This window comes from Cydia splendana, chromosome 19, assembly GCF_910591565.1.
Source record: "Cydia splendana chromosome 19, ilCydSple1.2, whole genome shotgun sequence".
Lineage (NCBI taxonomy): Eukaryota > Metazoa > Arthropoda > Insecta > Lepidoptera > Tortricidae > Cydia > Cydia splendana.
Window position 1 is genome coordinate 13,727,658 of NC_085978.1, and position 11,181 is coordinate 13,738,838.

General features: G+C 37.9%; 2 protein-coding genes across 4 annotated transcripts; one reads left to right on the forward strand and one right to left on the reverse strand.

The window, feature by feature from the left end:
- On the forward strand, positions 1-7,899 carry LOC134800076 (E3 ubiquitin-protein ligase SIAH1-like). 3 transcript variants are annotated; one of them, XM_063772544.1, is made up of 6 exons: positions 1-119; positions 1,978-2,005; positions 2,162-2,351; positions 2,959-3,097; positions 4,849-5,024; positions 6,743-7,899. In XM_063772544.1, the coding sequence occupies exons 2-6, from the start codon at positions 1,986-1,988 to the stop codon at positions 7,181-7,183; spliced, it is 966 nt and encodes a 321-aa protein (XP_063628614.1). In that variant the 5' UTR covers positions 1-119; positions 1,978-1,985; the 3' UTR covers positions 7,184-7,899. The 3 variants fall into 3 exon arrangements, with proteins under 3 accessions (XP_063628614.1, XP_063628613.1, XP_063628612.1); XM_063772543.1 differs by having other exon boundaries at positions 24-110; positions 6,743-7,898; XM_063772542.1 differs by having other exon boundaries at positions 25-123; positions 6,743-7,898.
- Positions 7,900-9,482: 1,583 nt separating this feature from the next.
- Positions 9,483-10,263, reverse strand: LOC134799807 (ribonuclease P protein subunit p29). The gene has a single exon (XM_063772212.1). The coding sequence runs from the start codon at positions 10,160-10,162 to the stop codon at positions 9,536-9,538; it is 627 nt and encodes a 208-aa protein (XP_063628282.1). The 5' UTR covers positions 10,163-10,263; the 3' UTR covers positions 9,483-9,535.
- Positions 10,264-11,181: the final 918 nt, after the last annotated feature.

Consider the following 11,181-nt stretch of genomic DNA (forward strand, 5'->3'; position numbering starts at 1 on the left):
GCTGGGCTAAGCGATAACGATTATAAGTCACTTGATCCACACACTGCAAAGTTTGTTCATAACATTCCTTTGTGAAATAAGAGTGTTATAAAAGCAATCTGGTGTAGTAAGTCAGCTAGGTATGTCTAGAAGTTAGAAACAATTTAGTTGAAAACTTAAGTTTAATAAAGTTAAGGCGTTATGATTTACTTCTATAATTAGTTTGTCTGTCTTTAGTTACTTTCGATTACGTCGTGACATTCAACTGATTAGTGATTGTAAATGGTTATTGAATTAGGATTTGTTGGTGGGTATGTACTTTGTTTTGATTAACCTAAATAGCAGCTTCTACTTTCTCAAACTAAGCATTTGATTAGGCATAAGTTAGTTACGGTCTTGTAACATGTTTTTCCCCTGACACAATAAGTGATTAGGCTTGACTGTGCTGGACGCTCTCTGGATGGGGTCCAAGCTGGGACATATCCTGGATGGGAGGCAGTTCTATATGATATACATTATTTTCACCACACCAGCTCGGAAAGGCTTTACTTTGCACTTCAAAAACTGATAGGAAAGTTGCATTTTATTCACATGTGAGGGAAAGTAATCAAATGCAAATTTTGAGTTGTTTTCTTATGTATGCTGGCAGACTTGACTTTTAAATGATGATTTTGGATGATAATACTTACTTCGGGTTGGTGTGGTGAAAAATTTTGTGTTTCACTCGGGGGCAAATTTTGTTTAACCCTCGCCGTAACGTGTGAAACGCCCAAGATTCCATTTTTCGAACCACTCGCTACGCTCGTGGTTCAATTTTGAAATCTTTCGCTTGTTCGGGTATCAATACCAGTATTGTCATAAAAGCTAATACAGAAATGGATTTCAATTCAAAAATGCAAGACTGTTGGTCTAAATTATGTACCTGGTTTTTATCAAATGGCTTAAGAATTAATTCTACCAAGAGTTTTTATATGATCTTTCGCTGTGGTTTCAATAGCTCTGATCCTGTCTGCAATATACCTATCGTCAAATCCGATTGTATAAAATTTTTAGGCGTAGAGCTAGATTCATTTTTAAGATGGCATAAGCAAGTAGACCAAGTCACAAACAAGCTTAGTAGTGCCTGCTATGCGTTAAAAACCCTTTCTAGTACAGCAGACAAGGAGACACTAAGAACAGTATACTTTGCTTATTTTGAGAGTGTGATGAAGTATTGTATTGAAGTCTGGGGAAATAGTGTAAATACAAATGCAGTGCTCCTTAAACAGAAAAAAGCCCTGCGATATCTTGCAGGGTGTAAACGTGTGCCTGTTACTCATAGAGATTTGTTTATAGAGCACACAATATTAACTGTGATATCTCTTTATCTTTACTGTATTTGTATATATGTTTTCAAAAACAAAGACCGATTCCAACTAAGTATACAAAATACCTCCAGAAACTTGAGAACTAAGAATGAATTTTTGACCACTAAAAGTAATTTTTACATTTTGATAAAAGTTTACACAACACCGCAATTAAAGTATTCAATAAATTGGACATTAACATAAATCATTTAAGGATCCAAGGACATTTGAAATTAAATTAAAAGACTACTTTATAAATAAACCTTATTATTCTATTAAAGAATATTTTGCTAATGCTTTAGATTAAAATGTATGATTTGTAATAAGAATACTTAGTTGACATCGATACTGTACTTACGTGTACGTATTATACTCTTTGACATTCTCTTCTGACATTCTATTAATCTGTAATTACTATTGTTGTGATTGTTTCATTATACTTTTTGTTGAATTTATTGTGCACCATATAATTGTATTTGCATGCATTTAAGTATGTTTTATTGCAAATAAAGTGATTGATTGATTGATTGAATATTAGCACGAGCGGTTAAACAACAACTTTGCCCCCTTGTAAAACAAAGAACTATTATTATTTCATATACTAATTTATTTGTTAAGATAAGATACTAATTATGCTTTGTACACATTACAGATTCCTAAATGGCTTCCAAAGGAAAAAAGTAAGTGTTACATTTAATTCCAGTTTAGTTCATTGTATATTTGTTTCCAGCCATTACATAATAGTTCCAACTGAAGAGCTCTTACTATGACTCACACTTGTTATGGTTCAAATTTTATAAGACCTTTTAAGCCCATTGGCAATATATTTTCTACAGATCAGTAGCAGTGGAGATCCCGGAGTGCCCAATATGCCTGGAGACTATGACCATACCGGTGTTCCTGTGCCAGTCGGGGCACAGTCTGTGTAACTCGTGCACGCTGGCGCTATGCCCTCCATCATGCCCCATCTGCCGACAACCCATGACGCAGATGAGGAACCGCTCCCTTGAGGAACTCATTAACAAGGTAACCAATAACAATAATAGTGGTTCTATCGAAAATATTTTGCATCATTGAACATTTTGCTGACTGATTTAATAGTACACTGTAGGCAAGAAGTAAGCTTAAAATTCGAATTAAATTAGTTGGGTAGTTTAACAGTACTCATGAAGCGGCGCCTCCCGTCACAGGAAATATTTTTCTTAACCGGGCGGTTCAATCTCCTGTATTAAAAAACCTTATCTTATAAAATATATTTTTTTTAATTTCCTATTTTATTTATACGTAATCTAGATTAAGATCACATAAATTTAATTGTACCTAAAGATAGAAATAAGAGGGTTGTAAGTCCCTGTCTGCGGTATTTCAGTTGTAGCCCGTAAATTTTAATATTCAGCCGCCAAGTTTATTGTGCAAAAAAGTTTATTGACTCCACTACATCTTGGGCAAAAATGGAGGTCGAACTCTACAGGTCGCATTTTTCTCAATCGATTCTCGGGAAGTAGGTATTGTGAGCAAGTTCGATAATTATTTTGTCGTTAGTTTTTGAAAAAAATTCAAATGTTTGTTTAGGACTCGCGAGGTCTACAGCTAACAGAGCCACTAGTTTAATTGCATGTATTTTGTATTGCAGGCCAAGTCGCCATGCCCCAACCAGAGTGCGGGCTGCGTATTTTCGCTGCCCGGCCCGGCGATGGCCGACCATCTCAAGGAGTGCCTGTTCCGTCCGCGAGAGTGCCCGCACGCGGTCTTTGGCAGATGCTCATGGAATGGTAACTTACACTGCACCGCATATACTTACATTAATAAAATAAAAAAAGCCCTTTATTCATTGTGAAAACTTACTTCGCTGGCGCGATGACCCAAAATGAGTATTTGCCTCCAACACGCCACTTTACTCGGTCCAGAGCAGTATCATTGTGAAAACGGTTACCGGTTACTTACATATTAAAAAGCAAAAAAAAAACGTATACATTGTTTAAGTTTAATTAGAAGCAGAGTAGAGGTTACTAGAGTTAGACCAAGAAAAGTCTGCAGCGATTTTGATAGCCCACGCAGTGCAAGTGTTATTCATACGTCACAATTTCATACATGTTTGACGTTTGAAATAACACTTGCACTACGTGGCCTATCAAAATCGCTGCAGACTTTTCTTGGTCTAACTCTGTCACTCATCATTGTTGGTGGCATATATTTTGCTTGTGTTAGTTAGCTAATAGCTTTGCATTTTACTTTTAATGTGTATGAAAATTAACTGATATTTATAACTTCGGATGAAACGGAGACGGTATTACGTACCAAACAAGCTAATTTTAACAAATATTTCCCAAACGGAGCGACCGATCTAGTTACGGTTTTATGTAAAGGTTTAAATGTTGTGTACTTTCCGTTTCCGTGATTCACTCGTCCATGGCCCCGACGGAAGACCAGCGTTGGCCCATCAAGGCTAACACCATGCTGAGTCGGGACCATTTCGTGGCTATTTACTTGTTCTGTTATGTTAAGTGTAAATTTTAATTTTCGTTCTTCTTTTTTTCTCTTTTGTCTGTTACCAATTTTTTATGCCACGAATAAACTATTTCTATTCTATTCTATTCTATTCTAAAGGCGACTCAGATGCCTAGATGAATCGGTGTTTTAAATTTAGACTTACTTCACACTAGCGAACCGCCCCGGCTTCGCACGGGTTACACAAAACCTTAACAATTTATACACCTAAACCTTCCTCAATAATCACTCTATCAATAGATGAAAACCGCATGAAAATCCGTTCAGTAGTTTTTAGGGTTCCGTACCGAAAGGGTAAAACGGGACCCTAATGACCCTATTACTAAGACTCCGCTGTCCGTCCGTCCGTCTGTCACCAGGCTGTATCTCACGAACCGTGATAGCTAGACAGTTGAAATTTTCACAGATGATGTATTTCTGTTGCCGCTATAACAACAAATACTAAAAACAGAATAAAATAAAGATTTAAGTGGGGCTCCCATACAACAAACGTGATTTTTGACCGAAGTTAAGCAACGTCGGGCGGGGTCAGTACTTGGATGGGTGACCGTTTTTTTTTGCCGTTTTTTGCATTATGGTACGGAACCCTTCGTGCGCGAGTCCGACTCGCACTTGGCCAGTTTTTTTGAGTTTATCGCGAACATGCACACAAACAGACAGACGCGGCGGGGGACTTTGTTTTATAAAGTGTAGTGATACCAACATAAATTAAGCCAAATTATTTCATAAATAGCGCAAAAAGCTTCTTTAAATGTGTCCCAGCGCCTCATGGACACCTCAAGTCAGGTGACCGGAGGTCTGGCAGCTACCTCGTCCAGAGGATAAGCCTGGCCATCCATAAAGGTAACGCTGCCAGCCTTCTGGGCACCATAACTCATGAAGGTGACCTGGGGAGCATTTTTGACTTATAAGTTTAGTTTAAGATTTGTTATATTTTAGTTTTAATTTTAACGTTTAGTTTTTATTTTTTCATTTTGTTTGCTATTAATAAATTTATACCCACTTTCATAAACAGGTGATCTAAGGAAGATGATGGAGCATTTTAAAGAGAAGCACCCGGCCCACTGCGTGGCCGAAGTGGACCGCGAGGCGGGTTGGAAGTTGCAGGTGGACCAACTAGACTTGAAGGAGTGCGCGCGGCACGTGTTCCTCGCCGGGCAGCAAAACTTTCTCTTCATCATCACCCTCAAGGTTGGCTAAATTCTAGGGTTATTTTGTTATGTTTGCCAATAGTCTTACTAGGGGGAGATGGGGTTGCCCTGGGGAGGTACTATGGTCAGACATAACAAAATTGCATAAAATTGTACTTATATATAGCTGTGGCACTCTGTGGTTATATGTGACGTTCCACGGCAAAAGGTACATTATGGGCTATGGCGGCTGGCGCTTACGTCGCATAGCGCCGCAATAATACTGGAGCGGCGTTAATAGCGTAAGCGCCAACCGCCATAAGGTACCTTTACCCGTGGGACGTCACATATTATATACTCCTTTAAACGTGACGGACTTAAAAGGAAATGCGCAATACATAATTAACAAGAATGCTTGTTTGTAAGTCTGTATCTATAAGGCCGACGAACTCGCGCGAGCGGGGGCTAAGGGGAAGAACTACAGTCCTGAGCCTTTTTGTGGTATTCCCAAAAGCCTAACGCGGCTCACCCTAAAGACCTACTGTCACTACAAAACCATTCAACTCTGGAGAGAAACAAACAGGTTTGAACTATTCCAAAGCGCTTATCAAGGCCTTCAGCAAAAAGGCGTCCTCGAACGCCTTAGCGCTGTCTAGGAACCAACTGCGCAACTTGGTAAGGGTGCTTACTGGGCATTGCGGCCTAAATAAGCACATGCACACTATGGGGAAACGTGACATAGGGCGGTGCAGACTCTGTATGGAGGCAGAGGAGACGCCCTTGCACATCCTCACAGAGTGCCCTTGCCTAATGCGTACTCGTGACCTAATCCTGGGCGGACACATTTTGCGCCCGGAGGAGGTAAAGTCTCTCGAGACCAAAAGAATCCTGCAGCTGTTTGAAGTTGCAGGTTTGGATCGAGAGTTGTAGTAGGTGGCGATCACAATAGATCAGGAATGGTCGCAGTGATACATAGGCTTTGGAGCCTTATATAGCCCCTAAAAAGAAGAAGAAGAAGTCTGTATCTGTATGTCTTTAAAGTAAGTCCTTTTGTGCTTCACGACAAAATAACTTAGGGACCCCTGTACAGTCACCTGCAATAACATGTTACTCTTCGAAGGCCGCAAAAATATATGACACGTTACGCTCTTGACTCTACAAATACGATCGTGTCAGATATTTTTGCGGCCTTCGCTGTGTAACATATTATTGCAGGTGACAGAGGTGACTGTACCTTGTATAAGTCAAGAATCTGACTGTGCCGTAGATCAAAGCTGATTCGAATGCCAGACTGGAGTAGGACATGGACATGCCCTCTTATATCGGCATATTAGTAGCAATTAGTAGTTATTAGTGACTATCTTTCGACATACATTTTCTAATCGGGATTTACTTTACGAAATTGGTGGCATGTAATTGATTTCGTAACATTCGTTTTATCAACAATTTCACGTGTAATTTAATATTTTCGTAATGCATGCTTTAATTTCATGAAAGCAAATCAATTTCGTGCCCTGCGCGATTTTTTGGTGAAATTAGTGTCATGCAATTAATTTCGTAGTGTAAATGCCACGTGAAAACTGAGTGTCGCGAGTGTCTGCGCTGTGCGGAGTTGCGGACGTGTAGCTTCGATGCTGATGGGGCTATGGTCACTGCGATACTGTGAATATCACGGAACTAATTATTTCACGAATTTACTTTTGCATATATCGAAACTAGTGATACTAATTTCAACATGCATGACACTAATTTCGTAATCTAACTCCGGCTTTATTAAAGGTGGACACCATGCAGCGCATGGCCTACTGGGCGATCCAGCACATCGGACAAAAGAAAGTCGCCCAACAACATCTCTACGAAATACATGTCACCAGCCGACGCGACCTGCAGCGCAAAGTTGTCTTCACCGAGCACTGCATCAACGACAGCATGAAAGCCGATGAGGTGTTCCGACAGGCCAACTGCGCTGTCATGCCTTTAGACATGCTAACCCATTTCATAAAGGATAAGATACTTTCCTTCCGCTTTGTTATTAAGAGGTTGAATAGAGATAATAAAGAGAATGTTGGTCAGGCTCCAAGTAGTAGGGAGTCCTCTGTTTCTAGGGGCTGGGATGCCTCGCAGGGCCCGGAGACGAGAGGCCCGGGGCCAAAGCCACATGGGAAGAAACATCCAGGACAGAAACCTGGACCTAAGAAATTCACTAAGACTCAGGCTTAAATATTAATATAGTAATGCTTTTTCGAGTTTTAAGTTAATTAATGGCAATATTGCCAATGTACTTGTTATGTTTAAGAATTTTAGCATGCAGTACCAAGAACATCGGGTATTATGTATGTAAAGAATAAAGACACAATGGTGTAGCAAATTGTAACATTGTGGTATTATGTTATGAAACTTTTTTTTAACATGCAATGTAGTTAACTTAATATTATATACACCGTGTTTTTTTTGATTTCCGTTAATTTCAAGGGTGCATTCCTGAGCTTAAATCAAGTAACTTTCTCAAAGACACCGATGTTCTAATTAAGTCCATTTCGGAGATAATCCATAATTTATTTTTTTCCTATAAGGCCTCTACAAGCGTGTACACTTGCCTTAGGGCTGGCTTACATATTGATTAGTGTTTAGAATGAGTTCATACATTTGCTACTAAACTTAAGTACAATCTCGGTCGATTGATGTACGAAATGACATTGATATGTCACAGATTTCAATTGTTTGGTTGAGTTAAATGTAATGCCCGTGTTACAACAACGCTATATGCTACATTTAATTACTTTTTAAACAAAAAAAAAACAAAAAAGAAAACAAAAAAAAATTTTTTTTTTGAAAATTAACTATGCCATTTAGTTCTTATAAACATACTTAACTATACCCCGAAGTTAACGGAATTCAATAAAAACACGGTGTATACCTACATTTGAACATGTAACAATGTATAATAAACATTGAAGTTGAGAGTTAAAATGTATTTCTAAGTATTTGTAAGTTGGTTTGATTTTAGTAGCCTAATGCATATAAAAGCTAAAATATTAGCTTTTAATTTATTTCGTAATTGGCACTTCAATCTTATAAACATTTGGCTCTTATATTATGTTTAATTGATTATTTTTAATGTTTGGTAAGAATTATTTTACTAATTAGATGATTCTGATGATAATGACTGGTTTTATTTAAATCATGTGGTAACAATCACCAACAATTAGGGAGTGAGGCTGAAGTAACTAAATCAAGTATATTTTAAATGTTTATTAAACATGTTCAATTGTTCATTGTAGTATGGGTTGATTTGACTCCATACAAGTACTGGCTAATTGCGCAGTTAAGCTAATTCCGGAGGAAGCTTGTTAAACTATCTTATTTTTATTTATAAAATGTAAAAATAACAGCCTACCCTGTAACAGAATGGTACTTCATTCCTTGCAGGGGTGAGAAAACTTTTGCATAGAGCCAACTATGGTAAATATCACCATTTCTACTTCTAAAAATCTCAAAGAGCTGCAAATGTCATTGTTGATACTGAGTGTGAATTTTTGGGTGGCTTGACAAACGCAAAAGAACCACACTCTGCTCCTGAATTGCGGCTTGCCAACCCCAGCCCTAGCTCTTACATGGGCCATACTGAAAGTTTCTGGATTCTGATATATGAGACGACATATTTTTTCTAAGTGGCCAGTTCCAGGAATTTTCAGTATGCACTAAGTAAGTACAGTAGAGTCCGGTTAGTACGACTTCGCATATAACAACCAACCGCTTATAGCGACGTAAGTATAGGCACTTGTTTGGTTTTAGTACAAGCTACTATGAAAGCACAACCGTTTATTACGACTCCGCTTATAGCAACCGATCGCTTTTAATGACGGAAATTGACTCAAAATCCGTCCGTCAAGTCCGGTTACAACGACGAGCGACGTAGTTTTTACTAGTAAGTTGTTGGTAAGAAGCTTACTCCGTCCCGCGCACCCAACTCTCCCCCTTTTGCCTATACGTATTTCGCAATCTTGCAAACTAAATAAAACAATTCCCATTATTCAATTGAGCTTAAACTTCACATACATAATTATGTAAGTTGGGTGACAATGCAATATTTTGGTACCTTCCAGATTATCTGATGATGGACACAGGAGGTGGCCATAGGAACTATGTGATAAAACAACGTCATCTTGATTAGTTCCCCAAGAATTACGACTTTTTATTTTACGGGATTCGAGTAATTTGCGAATGGCTTCTTCTAAACACACAAGTCTCTCCATTTAAAACAAGGTGTCGTAATACTAACGTAAATAAATATTTAAAAAAAATGTTTTTTTTTCTTTGATTGACGTATAAGTATTAATAAATACAAAATGATGTAATTATTTTGATTAAAAAATACATTAAAATTGGCAGTTCGTTTTGTACGACGTCCGGTTAGTACGACATAATATCAGCGGTCCCTTGGGCGTCGTTGTAACCGGACTCTACTGTACAATGTTCTTGCTCAATGTAATGTGTTAGAAACATCATTGGGATTCTAGTTTCTTTTTATAAAACTTAGTATTTATAACACTGAGTAACAATATTCATATCTTATATTAGATCAGGATGTAACTGAGTCTTCACTTTCTTAGATGACCTTTCTGCTGGCCGCACACACAAATGCTTTCCGAACAATGTCACTGCCACATTCCTTATGTGCATTTCAAACACTGAACAAAATTTAGGCACCGTAGTCACCACATTGTCTTTCGACACTATTTTAAACGTGTTCCTCGTGTCCATAATACATATGCCGCTTTTGCCGACGTAGCTCGGACATTTGGAACGGACCACGTGAAGTAAGCTGCCATGGAAATCTGACCGGTACAAGGTTTGTGTGAACTGCTCCCAACTTTTACTTGTACAGTCCGGCAACTGCCTGTCCAGTTCTAGCATTTGACTCACATATTCACTCCACATATTGTGCATAGGAAGTACATCTTCGTATTTAACACTGCGCCTTGGTATGTCATAGAAACCTAAAGATTTCTTCTCACGTCTCGTTAAAGTACGAATTTTCTTAGTTTTAACTTTCTTTTGGGGCTTTTTACTCTTCTTTTTAGCTAAAAGAAAGTCCTTTTTCAACTCTGCTTCGATGTTGGCTTGATCCGATTTGGGTACATTTGTTTTGAGGAAGTTAATGATAGAATTATCGCCGTTACGTTCTTCGGTAGACATATTAAGGTGTGAAATGGTATTGGATTGTTCAAATCAAAATTTATAATACTATTTTCCTTATTAAAATAGTGTAAACCCAGTGTAAACATTCGCGTAGCTGGTGCCAGGCTATAGAGGTATTAGAGGTTATGTTATGAAAATTGACAGTGACACTGACAGACATATTACTAGGGTGCGTTCGAATACGCGATAAGTCATACACAGCGAGCAAGAAACTAATGGTCTAAGATCCCACATATATGGTCGACCTTCACCAATACGTCTGACGGATGAAACTTATATTTTATGAAAGCAAATATGTTTCAGAACATATAAATAAATAGGGTTGCCTAATGAAATATGGTCAAGGCTATAGTTGGTCAAGCAAATCTTGTCAGTAGAAAAAGGCGCGATATTCAAATTTTCTATGGGACGATAACCCTTAGCGCCTACATTTTTTAAATTTGCCGCCTTTTTCTACTGACAAGATTTGCTTGACCATAGTTGGTCAAGCAAATCTTGTTTTTTGTAATTTAATGAATTTTTGTAAAAAAAATTTTTTCGGCAAATTTCACCGATTTGTCTGACGAACGAAATAAGTTTCAATGGAAAGTATACAACTTGTACAACATAAATCAACTAGGTTGCCAAAAGATCCGGTCACTATTATGTGGTTGCCGTGTTTAAAGAGGTGATTTTATATCGATAATTACACTCATCTGTCTGACGCTTGAATTATACATCAAAATGATGGTAATTTTATTGCAAATACAATGGTATAGGGTTGCCTGCGAAAATCCGGTCACAAATAAGGGTTGCCAGGCTTTTAATTAAAATAATGAGGGAGGACTTTTAGCGATAACTCAATAGTGACCGGGAAAAGATAGGTAACCTAATTGATTTATGTTGTACAAGTTGTATACTTTCCATTGAAACTTATTTCGTTCGTCAGACAAATCGGTGAAATAAGAAGAATTTTTTTTTTTTCAAAAATTTATTAAAATTATGTAGTCTTGACCATATTTCTTTACGCAACCCTA